General features: G+C 32.8%; 3 protein-coding genes across 6 annotated transcripts; 2 read left to right on the top strand and 1 right to left on the bottom strand.

Annotated features, from left to right (window-relative positions):
• Window positions 1-1,743: 1,743 nt before the first annotated feature.
• LOC107432310 (uncharacterized) lies at window positions 1,744-4,876 on the bottom strand. Of its 2 annotated transcripts, none has more exons than XM_048466161.2 (4): window positions 3,981-4,876; window positions 3,609-3,703; window positions 2,893-2,960; window positions 1,744-2,731 (listed from the first exon to the last, which is right to left on the bottom strand). In XM_048466161.2, exons 1-4 carry the CDS (start codon window positions 4,293-4,295, stop codon window positions 1,989-1,991), a joined length of 1,221 nt encoding a protein of 406 aa, XP_048322118.2. In that variant the 5' UTR covers window positions 4,296-4,876; the 3' UTR covers window positions 1,744-1,988. The 2 variants fall into 2 exon arrangements, with proteins under 2 accessions (XP_048322118.2, XP_048322117.2); XM_048466160.2 differs by having other exon boundaries at window positions 1,744-2,734; window positions 3,981-4,871.
• A 6,241-nt stretch (window positions 4,877-11,117) lies between these two features.
• LOC107432314 (peroxidase A2) lies at window positions 11,118-12,656 on the top strand. The gene is made up of 4 exons (XM_016043425.4): window positions 11,118-11,487; window positions 11,601-11,795; window positions 11,891-12,062; window positions 12,179-12,656. Exons 1-4 carry the CDS (start codon window positions 11,266-11,268, stop codon window positions 12,595-12,597), a joined length of 1,008 nt encoding a protein of 335 aa, XP_015898911.1. The 5' UTR covers window positions 11,118-11,265; the 3' UTR covers window positions 12,598-12,656.
• Window positions 12,657-13,376: 720 nt separating this feature from the next.
• LOC107432316 (uncharacterized) lies at window positions 13,377-15,862 on the top strand. 3 transcript variants are annotated; one of them, XM_048465368.2, is made up of 2 exons: window positions 13,377-13,627; window positions 14,142-15,862. In XM_048465368.2, exon 2 carries the CDS (start codon window positions 14,154-14,156, stop codon window positions 15,450-15,452), a length of 1,299 nt encoding a protein of 432 aa, XP_048321325.1. In that variant the 5' UTR covers window positions 13,377-13,627; window positions 14,142-14,153; the 3' UTR covers window positions 15,453-15,862. The 3 variants fall into 3 exon arrangements, with proteins under 3 accessions (XP_048321325.1, XP_024922172.1, XP_015898913.1); XM_025066404.3 differs by having other exon boundaries at window positions 13,377-13,633; XM_016043427.4 differs by having other exon boundaries at window positions 13,378-15,862.

The following is a 15,862-nucleotide window of genomic DNA, read 5'->3' as shown; positions in this document are numbered from 1 at the left end:
TATATATTTTTAAATTATTATTACGATATAGATGTATACTATCTTGAAATAGAATGGGCTGTACGAATTATTAGTATAAAATTTTGTGCCCAACTTATCCAATATTTTCATAGTATTTTCATTGTATAAGCTCGTAAACCATATTCCGCAGTCGTCTTTTGCTTTAGGATGGAACGAAACCGGGACCAAGAAGACAAACTGCCCGTACCCATTTGTTAATGTCCTCAATATAAATACATAAGTGCGTATATACTATACTTATAATATGTCTTAGTCACCTTATCAAATCGTATTAAATAAAACCAAAAACATATCATGTTTTAAATCTAATCAGATCATTTTAAAAAACATATATATATATATATATATAATTAGGTCATGCACACAATTATCTTTATCTATTTATCACTTAAAAAACATTTAATTGTTATAAGATTGATTTTGGGAAGACAGAACATTAGCAAAGTTACATATCCTTCCAACAATGATCACCAGTATTGATATAAACTTTTCAAATTTCGAGATTTTCAAATTTTGAAAACGGCCCTTTGAAGATACTATTTTACTTTTCTTGTTAACCAAAAAAAAAAGGAAAAAAAAGTCAAAGATGTAAGGTGGTCTAAAATAGACTTAATTAAATTAAAATGAAATTTTGTACGTCAATTTGACATGTGGTCTATTTAAAAAAAAAAAAAAGTAAATAAATATGGTTTATGTGTATATATATATATATATATATTCAAAAATAATATTATTTTGATAATTTGTAAATTAAATTTACGTTTTTTCTAAAAAAATAAATTCATGTTTGTTTGGAATAAATATGAAAATAAATTTTTTTATTTTGAAATTAATAAAACATTATTATTTGTTTTTTTAATGTTATTTTCGTTAAAAAATGTTATTATTAAAGTTACTAAAACCACCATCTCACATATGGAGAAGTGTAGAAATTGCCAATAGATGTGTATAGAAAGATCGAAAACAATTTTTTTTTTTAATAATTAATTTTTTTGACAGGATAATCATTTTTTTTTTTTTGGGGCTACATTGGCATGTTGGCCTAAATTATTTATAATTCTGTCCCTCCATCTAACAATAATTCTAGACTATTGGAGATGGTTCATGAGAATAGCCGTCATCTTCCTATAATATTCCAAAAAACTAGTAATTAAATTTTGTACTGATAGTGTCTATCCGTGTCTTGACATTAAAAATAAATAAATAAATAAAGGAACCAAAATATTATTTTTTTAGTTTCCATATGTAGAAAATTGATATATTGATAAAGAAATAAATAATAATTAATTAAAGTACGCCACATTTTTTTAAATAATTTACATACTTATTATATGACAGAAAATAAATTAGCTCTCTCTAAATTATAATAGTCCAATGTTTCAAATGCAAACCTAAAAATAAATTAAAAAATAAATAAATTGAGAAGCATTCTAAAACTAACCAACCATTCATTTCTCTACATTTTACGGCCCAAAAATAATAAAAAAAATAAAAAACATTGATTTTTCAGCTCCAAAAGGCATTTCAATGTTATGAATTTGGAAAAATAACACAGGTCAAAAGGCATACAGGAGTACTATTAGTAGTACATCTTGGTTAGGCTGTCCTACAGAAGTTCCGTACTTTATAATAGAAAATAATAAAAATAAATAAATAAAGGGAATTAAAAGGTGAGCAATACCCTTAAGGGCTATATATATAGAGAGAGAGAAAGAGAGACTATAAAGAAAGATGATTAAGGGCTATATATATATATATATATAGAGAGAGAGAGAGAGAGAGAGAGATTATAAAGAAGAAGCATCTATTTTAATTCTGATAATGCAAACAAACTGCAAAGTTTTTGAAAGAAGAAGTTGCACCACACCCTTTCTTTTCTCTCTCACTTTTTTTTTTTTTTTTTTTTTCTTCTATCTATTTATCTCACACACCTCTACGATAATGGAATACTTACTGCTTAATTCTTGCTATTTTTGGGTAAAGTTGGTCAACGACTTGCCGTTATTATCAACCACTGAAATTGCACTAGTACTTGCACTTTGTCCAAGCAAGCTGCTAATGGAACGCGCTTTAACCATCCCAAGCTTCATTCTTTTCTTCGTCATCATCAACGGCTTCTTCTCGTCTTCTTCTTCTTCATCTTCAGCTGTACCCTCGTCACCCACCATAACAGGCTTCGCAATCGTATCTTTCTCCTGCAACAACGACGAGGAGCTCGAGGTGCTCGATAATGGCGGCGGCTTTGGGTACTCAGACGGTGCAGTACCAGCCAAGGAACGGCTTCGAACGCTGGTCATGCTTCTGAGCCTTCCTTTCCCCAAGTGGTGCTCGCAGAGTGAGTAACCCACGAGGGTTTGCTGACAGCATCTCCATCCTCTTCCATTCACACGACTGCACCGAGAACCTTCCATTAGAGCACCTCCTCTTCCTCTCTTCTTTGCATTCACAGCATTATTATTGTTGTTGTTTTGGTCGAGACCTTCTTTGTTGCTTTCTTTTTGATCTTCTTGTTCTTCTACCTCGTCGTTTTTCCTTGCACATTTCTTGTTCATCTTCGTTTTCATCTTGGCTTTCATCTTCTTATCTTTCTGATTATGATCAGCTGCCGTAGTTATCGACGTCGAAGACGACGTCGTTTCTCCACTTGATGTAAAACTTCCTCTTCTCTTCTTCAGTGGAAACGCTTTGTCTCCTTCACACCATCTCCCAACTACTACAACATTTTTGAAACAAACACAACAACACAAATAAATTGTTTTAGCTCTTTTCAAAAAAATAATAATAAAAAAAAAATAAAAAACAACAACAACAAAACAAAATAAAACAAAAAATGTTTTGAGCAGTTAAATTGCGATGAATTTTTTTTCTGACCTCGAGGGGAAGAACTTGATTCATGAAGAAACCCAGTAACTGGTTCTGCACCCAAGATACTTCCCTTCCTAAAAAAAACAACAACAAATATACCCAGAAAGATCGACAACCACATACATACACATATATATATATATATATATGTAAAGAAATTTTACAGCCTAAAGGAAAACAATAATAACCAAATAAATAAATATAATGCAATGTAGAGAAACAAAGTAGTGTAATATTGCAGATGGGGACCAGCATCCCATGCTAACGTGCACCGCATGGATTTATTAGTTAACCAATATAGAGAGAGAAAGAGAAAGAGAGAGAGGAATAAAGAGAGAGAGAAAATAGATTAGATTAGATTAGAGGGGAAGGTATGGTGGTGGCTAGCCAAAGCTGATATAAAAACACCTAAAACAGTATTTCCACTTCCAGTAGTTTTTATTTCTTTTTCTTTTTTTCTATTTCTTTTTCTTTTCTTTTATATATATATATATATATTTTTTTTTTTTTTTCTTTTTTTCTTTTTTTCCTTAGTGTAGGTAAAAAAATATAAAATCTTGAGTTATGGGTCTCTCCCTCTTTTTAACCTTTTTTACTACAACAAGATTTTCATGAAAGATGGGAAGAACATGGATTTATACTTTTCTTTCTCTTTTTTTTTTAAAAAAAAATATATATATATATATAATATTAATTTTATTTTTCTCCTTTTCTTTTCTTACCTGATATCATTACTCTTCTCTTCCTCTACTCTCCCCCTTTCATCATCATCATCATCATCATCATCATCATCAACATCTTCCTCTTGCAACAACTCCTGCCAAATATCCAAACCACAACAACCAAAATATATGATCCACAACTTTAATCACTTTGTTTCGGGTGCAAATTAACCCACAAGCTAAACAAAAGAAAAAAAAGATAAATAATTGATAAACTTGTTATTTGTTACCCATTCAACACAAGTGCACTGGCATATGAAAATAAGAAATACACACACAACAAACAATATTAGAAGGAAAAAAAGAAAAAAAAAACACACACACACACACACACAAAATGTTGAAAAGGGTCTTTGTAATTCTTCAACTAACCGAGCGATCTTGCTTATTCTTCTCCTCCTCTTCCTCCTCTTTGTTTGGCCCGCCGGCATCGGTGATATCGGAGTCGTTGATTGCACTTCCAGTCGGGGTTAGATGTTGATTCGGAGGATCAGAAGGCTGAGGATGCACATGGGGAAGTCGGAGTGGATTCTGGGGTTTAGTAGGAGAGGAATCGCAGTGGTGGAGTTGCACCACCGCCACCGGAGATGATGGGTGGTTGAGGTTGAGGTTGAGGAGGGGATCTGAAAGAGGCACCGGAGAGAGAGATGAGAGAGGAAAAGGAACCTGTCTTTTCCGGATCCTCATCGGTTAAAGATAAGATTTGGGTTGTCAAAACAAAGGAAAAAAAAAAAAAATCAAATCTCACACACACACAAACTCACTCACACAGACCCGGAACAAGTAATCCTTTCAGGGGTCAGAGATTTTCTCTCTCTACCTCTTCTAGCTCACACTGAAAAACGAAAAGGAAGAGAGAAAGGAGAAAGGGGAAGGGAAGAGAGAGAAAGATAGAGAGGGAGAGAGAGAGAGAGAGAGTGCAAAACCCATATCATAAACTACAATACAAACACCCCTCCCCCAAAGACCAAGAAATTTTGTTTCGCTTTGCTTTAATAAGTCGATATTTTTCTTTTCCTTTTTTTTTTTTTTGGGGTAATTTCTTTGTCTATTTATTTCGGTTCGTCTTCATCACTCACTCTCATTCTCTCTCTCTCTCTCTCTCTCTCTCTAACTTTTAATTGTTGCACCACAGAAAGAAAGGGGAATAGCATGGAGAGAAGGCACGTGCGGGGGTGGAGAGGTGGGGGTCAGGGGAAGAAAGAACAGTAAAAATAGAGAGTACAGAGGGTGGCACACGTGTAGGCACGGGTTGAGTAGGTAGCCGGTAAATCGGAATCAAAAGAGGGACTGGGAGGGAGGGAAGGTGGGCTTGATGTAGGAGGAGAAAGGACAGGGTACGGACGATGATGCCAGGGTGGAATTTCGGATAGAGAATACAAAATGATGGGAGTGGGTAGTTTTATCGTTTATACTTTTGAGAACCTCATCTGTGGGTCCCTCCCCCTAACGACGACCCAGATGCTCCTCCTCTCCTCCCTCCACCCCCTCTTTGCTTTCTTTTTCTATTATTATTATTATATATATATATATTTTATTTTATTTTTGGAATTTTGAGATCAATCTGTTGTAGATTTCAGTCTCTAATTAACGATAATATTCCCAATAATATTTTTCAACTACATGCTTTCTCTTCTAATATAGAAACAAAACCTACATACATATATAAAATCCACTATTGTATTAGAGAGCCAGCATATATATATATATATATATATACTCTTGGAATATTGTAATTTTTTTCCTGATTAACACCCTTGCCTTTTAAAATTTGTAAAATGTAATAGCATTACTTCAAAATCTTTTCACCTTAACCTTTGAACTCCTAAATTATATTAACTAAAAGTCTAAATTAATATTTCATTCTGATTATATTTTTTTTATTAAAGAAAAGAGAATCTCTATCTATATTTTTACAATTAAAAAGTCAGGGAATTAAAATTTTGGACTAATACTGCATATCATTTATGAACTTATAAAAAGTATTAATGCTAATTAGATAGTATAAGGGATTTAGTGTAAAAATCCCTGCCTGCACCACGTTGGTACCAAAAACTCTTTTCCTTTTTAATTTAAATCCAAAACTCTTTTAAGCACTACTAACCCGTATATCACTCTCTATTGTTGGGTGATCCGATTTTTAACTCCACGCGCCCCAAACGTATTGATTTATATATATATATATATATATATACTGGTTACTAAATGATATTATTAAAAAAATAGACGATATGAACGCAGTGGATAGTCTTTGTAGTCAAGTATTTTTAGTTATGTCTATGAAAATATTAATTCAAATCACTAAAAAAAAAAAAATTTTTGAACAACTTGTAAATTAGATAAATTATTAAAAAAAAAATAGCCAACCCCAATTAATTTTTGTTGAATTGCATAGTTGTTCCATGTTATTAATTCATTGACTCACTATATAATATAAAAGAGTTATAGAATTTAAATCTATATTTATGAGTTGAGTTGCATAAGACTGCCTAATTCACTGACAATCCCAAAAAATAAATTCAAACAAAATGAAATACTAAAATTTCTAAAATCAAAATATTTTATAGAAATTATGTGTACAGGTTTTTACAAGAGAAAGAAAAGGAAAAAAATATATATGCAAAACAAACTAAAACGTAGTAACATATTTCCAAAAATAATAATGTTATGGATACTAAATTGTTTACTAATTTATTTATCAAATAATTTGGAAAAATGACATTTTATTACTTTATTTTGTAAGTTCCATTTATCTTTATTTCAAACTTTAAGCAAAATTATATATTACTTTTACTATCGGATTTGGAGTTTAAAAAAACTTTACATTTATAATAAGTTTTGACAATAGTCATGACAACAATATATTACATATATGTATAAACGCACATATATATATAATATGATAAAAATTTTCATATAAAGAAATAGTTAAAGATGTGCAATTTCTAAAATATAAGACAAAATTTTAGGTTCATGTGCTGAACTCCAAAAAAGATTGGTTTTTTTTTTTCTTTCTTAAAATATGTAAAAAGATACAAACTAGATGCTAGAGCCTATAGTAATCCTGTTAATTAGGATGCGGTTGCTTCAATGCTATTAAAAAATTGCATATAATTAGAACTATGTTGAGGGAATAGAAAATAAAAATTCAAATTTCTTATTTGGATGGTTAAAATAGAAAGGAAAAGAAAAGAAAATGAAAGAAAAAGAAGAAATTGATCCTTGCATTTTGATGTATTTTGATTTCCGTCCAAAATCAACAGGAAACGAATATAAAGAAAAAAAATTTATTTTAATATTTCAAACTTATCGTTATTATTATTGTATGAAAATATTTGTTATTTTCATATCCTTTTATTTCAATTATATTTATCAATCATTCAAATAATAATTATTAATAAATATATATATATTTTTACTTTCCTTATCTAATTAAACTTCTTCTCCTTTCTCTTTATGTAGTTAATTGTTAAAACAAATAAATAAGTTTAGATTAATCAATCCTTAAAAAATGAAGTGAAACATTGGTAAATTAAATTTGAATAAGCAAAAATTTAAAAAAAAAAAAAAAAGAATAGTCCATCTTATTATAGTTGTAAAACTGGTATGTAAACACCAAACGGAACAGGCCAACACCTTTTACCCCAAAAAAAAAATAATAATAACAAAACAAACAAAAAACAAAAGAACAAAAAAAAAAGGAGATCACACTAGGCCCAAATACAAGTAGCCAAGAAAGTTACAATAGGCCCACAAATATTGAATTGTTTGACTGTGTTCTCCATTGTGAACAAATATCGAAAGCTTTTTTTTTTTTCCTTTTTTATTTTATTTTATTTTTTGGGTTACATGTTATTCAGCAGACAAAATCAAATGATCTGTGTTAACATATTATCAATCCACATGTTTATACAAATTAAATATGAATATATTTATCTTTTGATAAATAAGTCAATTAAAATGATTAAATTCATTTAATATTGTTGTACCATTCAACATTTCATTTTGATAAATATTTTTATATTTAAGAAATTTTAATTTGGTGGGTCTAGAATTTTTTTTTTTCCCCTTCTACAAACTTATTAAACTTGTATTTAGATCTAGCAAAAAAATAATTATATTAATAATTTAAAAATCGCTAAAAGCAAAAATAAAATAGAATCTCAAAATATGTGATTAGATTTATACATTTCTTTTTGAAGCTAAATGGTTTGCTAAAAAGCATTTTAACCTTATGAATATATATATATATATATATATATTCTCTTTTATTTTCTTTTTTGGGTTACGATTTAGAAGTGAAAAAATTCTCTGATTATCATGAAAAATCAAAAGCACTTCAAACAATAAAATTTTATTCAAAAAATAAAAATAAAAATTAACACCTAAAGAAGGAAACTGTCTAATTAAAGAGATGGGTCTAAATTAAAGTGTGAAAAGATCATCATGTGATGGTTAAGACCCCACCTGTAAAAGTGGAGTTCCAATCACAATATAGAAGCCGATATGCATATATTATTCATGGCACATGCCTATATAAATAACTTTTGACCCCAATCAAAACTAGCTAAGTTCAACATCACAATTTTATTGTGCGTGAATCAAAATGTCCAAAGCAAAAATAACAACAAAAAATTAATAATAATGATTAACTTCCTAACCAAAAAAGAAAGAAAGAAAAGTAATATTCAGCTCCTCAATGCACCTTTGTTTCCCCATATATATCATAATAACAACTTGATATTTCAGTTAATAAACATAGTTTGAAATATATATTCATTTAATCTCAAAGCCTCTTGCACATTTCCAGCCCAAGGTTGAAAATTGCAAGTGGAAACTTTACCAAAACATTGAAGGCATGCAGAGAAACATATGTACCTGCAAGTTGCTGGAGAAGAAAAACTTCCAAGAGCCCACAAGTACTGAACAATCTGAAAAAGCAATTGAAACAATATCTTCTGGCAAAGTGCATGCATCTATTTTATGCACTTAAGACTTTCTGAATTATTATACATTTTGTACATAATCCCTCAAACTACAAGAGGTCTCACATTATTCTTTCAACTATTGATTTTTGTTGATTTAATTAGTCTAACTATACATTTCTTGCAAATAAATTTGATGAAATTAACTATAAATAACACACTTAAAAAAAAAAAAGAAGTTATTTACACTAATGTTCCCATATCTTTTTTTTTTTTTTGATAGTTTTGTCCCAAAATCACAATTTCTTTGGCACTGTTAAGCCCGTTCATATTTCTATCATTAAGTTGTTAAAAACAGCACATAGGGAGCACGTGCTAGGGGTATTTCAAATCATTTTGCAAAATTTATATATGTCGACGGGTTAAAATTCCCTTTGCTTATAAATTTGTGATTTTAATGTGAAATTAGAGCGGGGGAAAAAAAAAAAAACACTGTACAAAACTCGAGTAAATCTATTAGGATGCCATTTTACTATTGCTTTGGTACAAGGGCCAGTTTGATAGTTGTTCCAATTTAAGAGCAAAGTAGGAAACATATGATAGTTCAGAATATTAAAATGTATTTAACCCAAAACAAAATGATTGAGAATTTGAAAACCAAAGACAAGCCAGGACTTCTAGTTTTCTACTGCGGTAATTGTGGCAGGCCAAGTATTAGAATGAAGAATATTCCAGTCATGGCTGCTAATAAAACCAACCAAAATGGAATATTATTCATAACTAAGACCGAGTTAGCTGTCTCCAGAATTTTGAGATTTTGTAGAAACTAAAAGATATAATACCAACTACGTACTCAGCTGATGTGTCAATGCATTCCCCATGCTGCAAATTCTCAATGCGAGATTTATGTGTGATTGGATATATAGAATTCAATTTATAATCATGATTGGCCAATTATGCTTTAGTGTTCAACGTTTGTTGTAAAGTAGGAACTGCTCTCTTTTACCCCAAAAAAAAAAAAAAGGAGGTAGGAACTGCTCTCACCAACCCTACTTTTTATAATTTCTCATTTATCAAATTCCATTTAGTTGCTTCTTCTTTCTTCTTCTTCTTTTTTCTTTTTTTTTTTTTTTAAAATTTATTATTTTTTCAAATAAAGTTGCAAACTTAAATACTAAGAGTTCCAAGAAGTTAAACCTCATTTTATCTAGCAAAATACCAGAATTAGAATCCTTTTGTCCTTAGTTTGAGGAATTCAATTTTTGAATATTTGCCAAAAAAGTAAAAAATTTTCCACCGACTATAGTAACAAAACCTTCCATCCCTTATATTAGAAAAATAAATAAATAAAAAATGACATGCAAACATGTAGCTTTTTTTTTTTTTTTTTAAAAAGTAAGTTTCTATAATTTATACTATGGTTTACAAAATGAGAAGCGTAGAAGAAATGGTTTACCTCCGTAACTTAGCAATTAAAGCGAATTAAGCGTAGGAAATTGAGTAGATGATTAACTGGATTGGACCATATTTAAGCTTTTTCTTTCTTTCTTTTCTCAAACTTTCTTTTTAGCCTTGTTGCTTAAAAGCTGTCTCTTGCTCAATCTATGACTTTTCTCTCTTTTTTGGTGCTTTTATATGTAGTGTGATCAATTATGTCTCCAACCAACAAATACGGAAACTAATCATCTTATCAACTCGTCTATTAGCTACACCAAAAAAAAAAAAAATCGTCTATTAGACTTTGCACTGTCTAAGGATGAAATTTTTTTTTTTAAAAATAATAATAAAAGAAACGAAATGCCTCTGGCCTTAAAAATGATTTGGTAGCTGGACAACACAATAATGTCATCGGGGGCCAATTGAGAAGAATCAGATTTACTGCGTGTTTAATGTTTTGGTGGGGTTTTGGCATATTCTATCAGGAGGCAATCATGTGTTTCGTTTGAAGCTTTGAATACAAGATATAATAAATACCTTTTTATGTATGATTAATTTTATTTCAACCTTTTATATACACATTGTGTTTGCTAAATATTAGATGGGTTTCTTCCTACAAAAGAAAGTTGCAAGATACAATACAGGAAATCTAGCTAGACAGAGATGAAGTACTCGTAGAAAATATTGTAATTTTTTCCTTTTTCAGACCACGAAATATTATTCCACGTTATAACACGGCTTTATTTAGTACGTGGATTGCATTGTTTGTAAAAAATGTCTTATAATGATAGTGATATGTTTTAGCTAATAATTTCATGGGTGTGAATAAATTGACTTTTTCCTAAACAATCTCACCTAATCTCTAATTATGAAAGCTATAAACTTTTAGAGAGAGAAAGACATAAAGTCAAGTTTCATTTTTGTTTTATTATGCATATTAAATGGCGGTGTTTTCTGAAGTTTAAATTAAAGTTTTACTTTAATTGAATCAAAATTGGATTATGCTTTAAATCTTAGTTAGAATTTTCCTAGCTAATCACAAGTTTAATTAAAAAAAATAGCTATGACTGTTTTAAAAAGAAAAAAAAAAAAAAATATATATATATATATATATGTATATATATTGACACAACAATCTTAAAAATAAGATCCTTTAATTGTCTACAAATCGAGTAGCTGGAATTCTATGCCATATTCTCTCTCCATAAGTATGTGCAAGGTGTTTTAACCATTTATATATATCTAAAGCACTAAATACACATTGTTTCCACTGATATTAAGCAGAATATCAAACCATGTTTTCTTCTCCCTCAAAACCCTTCCTACTCTTCATCATCATCAACTTGGCAGCAATAACACCATTTCTATCAAATGCTCAATTGAACACAACGTTTTACGCTTCCACATGCCCAAATGTGTCTTCCATAGTTCGAAATGCGGTTCAACAGGCTCTGCAATCCGATCCAAGGATCGGTGCCAGCCTCATCCGTCTCCATTTCCATGATTGCTTTGTCAATGTACACAAAACTTAATTGCACCAAGTTTTTCTTTTTTAGCTCCATTTTCAGAATGAGTTTTGCAGATAATCTTGAACTTGAACTTTGTTTTGGTAACTGATATGGCATGGCAGGGATGTGACGCTTCCATTTTGTTAGACGGCAGCGCAAGCATACGGAGTGAGAAAAATGCTGCCCCAAATATCAACTCCACCAGGGGATTTGTTGTTGTTGATAACATCAAGACCAGTTTGGAGAATTCTTGCCCTGGAATTGTTTCCTGTGCTGACATTCTTGCCCTTGCTGCTGAAGCTTCTGTTTCTCTGCAAGTAATTAAATTTAAACACCATGAATATTTCTATGATATCAATTCTCATTATGTACTTTGTTCTTTTCATAACTATGTCTGATCTGCTTTTTGCAGTCAGGAACTTCAAATCTTTCTTGGAATGTAGCATTAGGGAGAAGAGACAGTTTGACAGCCAATCAAGCTGGAGCTAATACCTCTATCCCTTCTCCTTTTGAAGGCTTGGCCAACATTACTTCTAAATTCAATGCTGTTGGCTTAAACACCAATGATCTGGTAGCGTTATCTGGTAATTTAACCATTACTCTTACCATAGAGTTACAGAGTGGTCGAGTTAGTGCTCTGTTTGGTAACTTTTATGATTTTTGGAAATAATGTTTTTTTTTTAAAACTAATTTTGAATAGGTGCACATACTTTTGGTCGAGCCCAATGTCGAACATTTAGCAACCGGCTGTACAATTTCAATGGAACTGGAAATCCTGATCCAACTCTAAACACAACCTACTTGGTTAGTCTTCGACAAACATGTCCACAGAATGGTAGTGGATTCAGTCTGAGCAACCTGGATGTTACTAGTCCAGATACATTCGACAACAACTACTTTAGGAACCTCCAAAACCAGCAAGGTCTTCTTCAATCAGACCAAGAGTTGTTTTCCACAGCTGGTTCTGCCACAGTTTCCATTGTCAATACCTTTATCAGCAACCAAACCGCTTTCTTTGAGAGCTTCGTTCAGTCCATGATTAACATGGGGAATATTAGCCCTTTAACAGGAAGCAACGGGGAAATCAGATTGGATTGTAAGAAAGTCAATGGAAGTTGAAAATACAAAAGTTACAGATACAATATATAGTAAATAATTAAAAGATTATTGAACTTGAACTTTGGCTTCCTTTTGTAACACAAAGATGATCTTTCTTCTTCTTTATTTATTTATTTTTTTTTTTTTTGGTAAACTTGTTTTGCAGCCCAGACTAACAAAAAAGCGAACCAAGTTCGCAACTTGGGCTCAATTTGCAAGTTTTGAAAGATAAACAAAACAGGCCATGAAACTGTTGCACTACAATGAAAATATCTATGAATGTGAACATGCATGTTAAGCAAAATTAGAGTATTTGGCCATGTAGCAAAAAGAAAATTATACCAATTTTTTTTGGTATTGACCAATGTTGAGTAATTAATGTTAATTTTATTTTCAAATTCTATGAACCAACAATAGAACATCTATAATTCTGAGTGTCACTTAATAACAATATTTATTAAAAATATGCATAATGTATACATGAAAAGAACTCATAGAGATCCTTTATTTTTTTTTTTTTGAAAGGGGCTTCAATTAATAGATTCTGATCAAAAAGAAAAATCAAACCAAGGCACACTGAAATTTCTTCTATTGCACTGTCGCAACCGTCCATGATGCAACTAAAGCGAGGCCCACTTGCCCACTACAGGTCAATTTGAGCCGCTTGATTATCGGTGCTCGGTCAAACAGTGTGGCAGATACTATCATCAGAACCGTCAATCAGAATCATCATTCAACAAACAGTGTGTTATATCTTAATGTCAACGCACGGGATTATCTCTCTCTTTCCGTGTGTCTCTCTCTCGTGGCCCTGGCTGTGACTATGAACTAATTTCATACACTCGTCTAATCGATTCTCTCTCTCGCTCTCGCTCTCTGTCTCTGTTTTCGGTGGAGCAGATCGCTGAGTCTTATTCGAAGGCAAAGAGAGAGCTTTTGGTTCCCGAGTGAAACACAGGCCGAGTTCAGCTCGGGAGGGTTCTCACTCAACGAGTTCACAAACTCAGAATAAGTCCCAGCTCAGCTTCGAGAGCCATCGTCACGAATCACGGTACAGGTGTTACAATTAACTTCTCCCCCAAAACTTCAATTGTGATTTTCTACCCAGTTGCTAAAACCTATAGATTCTCATCTACGAAATACTGTTGACATGGAAGCCAAGAATTTTTTTTTTCTCTTGCAATATCTTGGTCATCGAAGCCTAGCTTGACTTCCAATTTCTGAGCTACGGATAGCCATTCTTGCTTCTGTTTGCTGAATTTGTGTTCGCTTTAGGATTTTCTTATCTGGGTGTTGCTTCAATTTGTAGTTTTCCGGGTTTTGTATTTCGGATTTGTTCATTTTTGTGATACGAGGGGTAGGGTTTTTGTTAATTAGGGTTTGGGGCCAAATTAGTTGTTTCGTGATTTGATCTGTGTTCAATTTTTGGAATAATTAGGGTTTTCCTGATATGGGTATATTCAATTTTGTGGTAAAGTTGGGGCTTTTCATCTGGGTTTGTTGAATTTGTTATGAAGTTGGGTTTTGTTTGACTGGGTTCTTTCAATTTTGTGATGGGCGAGGAGATATCTGAGACAATGAACCTTGACTTGAACCTGGGTCCTATTCCCGAGCCAGAGCCAGCATCAGGCTCAAACGAACCTGTGAATTTGGATGAGTGGATGGAAGAGCCTATTCATAGTCCCGTTCCCGAGCCTGTAGTCACTGGCTTGATTCGACATGGACCCGTGAGTTTGGATGAGTGGATGGAGGAAGGACCTATTAGTAGGATTAGGGAAGCTGTAAGGAGTGCTCGAGCCCGACAACGTTGGAGGTGGCGGCAAGTTCAGATATCACCCGACCCTCAAAACATCTCAATGGAGTTGAATCAAGTGATGGTCAATTCTGGCAATGCAAATACATTGCAGGCAGGTGAAGGTAGTGTTGCTACAGGAGAAAGAAGTAATGAGTTGCCAAAAACATGCGAAAATAGCAATGGAATCCTTGAAGAAGAGACATCGGAGAACAAAGATGATATTGAAAAGGGTACTGGAAGTGATGGTAGCTTTTTTGATTGTAATATCTGTTTGGACTTGGCTAGGGAGCCTGTTGTGACTTGCTGTGGTCACTTGTTTTGTTGGCCATGCCTCTATCGGTGGATACATGTGCATTCTGATGCAAAGGAATGTCCAGTGTGCAAGGGAGAGGTTACTCTTAAGAATGTGACCCCAATTTATGGTCGTGGAAAACATATGAGTGAGCCAGATGAGGACTCAAGTCTTAAGATTCCGGTTAGGCCCCAAGCAAGGCGGGTGGAGAGTGTGAGACAAACCATTCCAAGGAATCCTCTTACTTTTCCAGTGGAAGAGATGATTCGACGCCTTGGAAGTAGATTTGATTTGTCCAGGGATTTGAATCACCCACAGGAGTCAGAGAGTGCTCGCGACCCTAATTTTCTGTTAAATAGAATTTTAACGTCCCGTGGACGAAGAGAGCAAAATTCAATAGCACCAACAGATGATGCTGTAGACTTGATGCAAAGCAGTGTGACTGCTGCTGAGACAGGAGAGAACCGAAGGCACTCCATGTTATTTCGAAGAACACACAGACAGGCAATTCATTCACTGACATCTGCATTGAGTTCAGCTGAACGGATGGTTGAGTCGTATTTACGGAATAATGGTAGGAATCAAGAACAGGCTCCACAAGTTGATGATAGAGATTCTTACTCCAGTATTGCTGCTGTTATTAATTCAGAGAGTCAAATGGACACTGCTGTTGAAATCGATTCTGTGTCCCTTTCTACTTCATCTTCCAGAAGAAGAAACGATGCGTCAAGGATTTCAGACGTGGACAGTGGAGACTCCCGGGCACCAAGAAGGAGACGATTGAACTGAAAGCCCTTCTTCAATTTATCCAATCCAACGGTATTGTGTAGTTACCGGGATATACATTTTATGTCATAAAGCTGTGTTAAATGCCTTTAGATGGTCTCACAGTAGAATGAAGGACTCTCACCTTGCGCCGCAACCATAGACTCTTATGAGGGTAGTAGGGAATACTCTTTTAACAGTTTTCTTCTGCTTCTTGTAATTTGGTTTCAAGTATAATCGTCCTCCTTTAAGGGGCATATGCTTCCAATTTGTACGGCAAATAAAATTTGTCAAAGAAGTTGGCCGCTTCATCGGTTTCTGCTGTACATAATCTCCCAAAAACTTCACTTTTTCTTTTCTTCTTCCTCCCATCCAGACTGCATGTGCTCCGCTGCCTCTTCATATTTGAATATCTCTTTTAATAATCTTCTTCA

This window comes from Ziziphus jujuba, chromosome 11, assembly GCF_031755915.1.
Source record: "Ziziphus jujuba cultivar Dongzao chromosome 11, ASM3175591v1".
Taxonomy (NCBI): domain Eukaryota; kingdom Viridiplantae; phylum Streptophyta; class Magnoliopsida; order Rosales; family Rhamnaceae; genus Ziziphus; species Ziziphus jujuba.
This window is presented reverse-complemented; position numbering and strand designations above follow the sequence as displayed.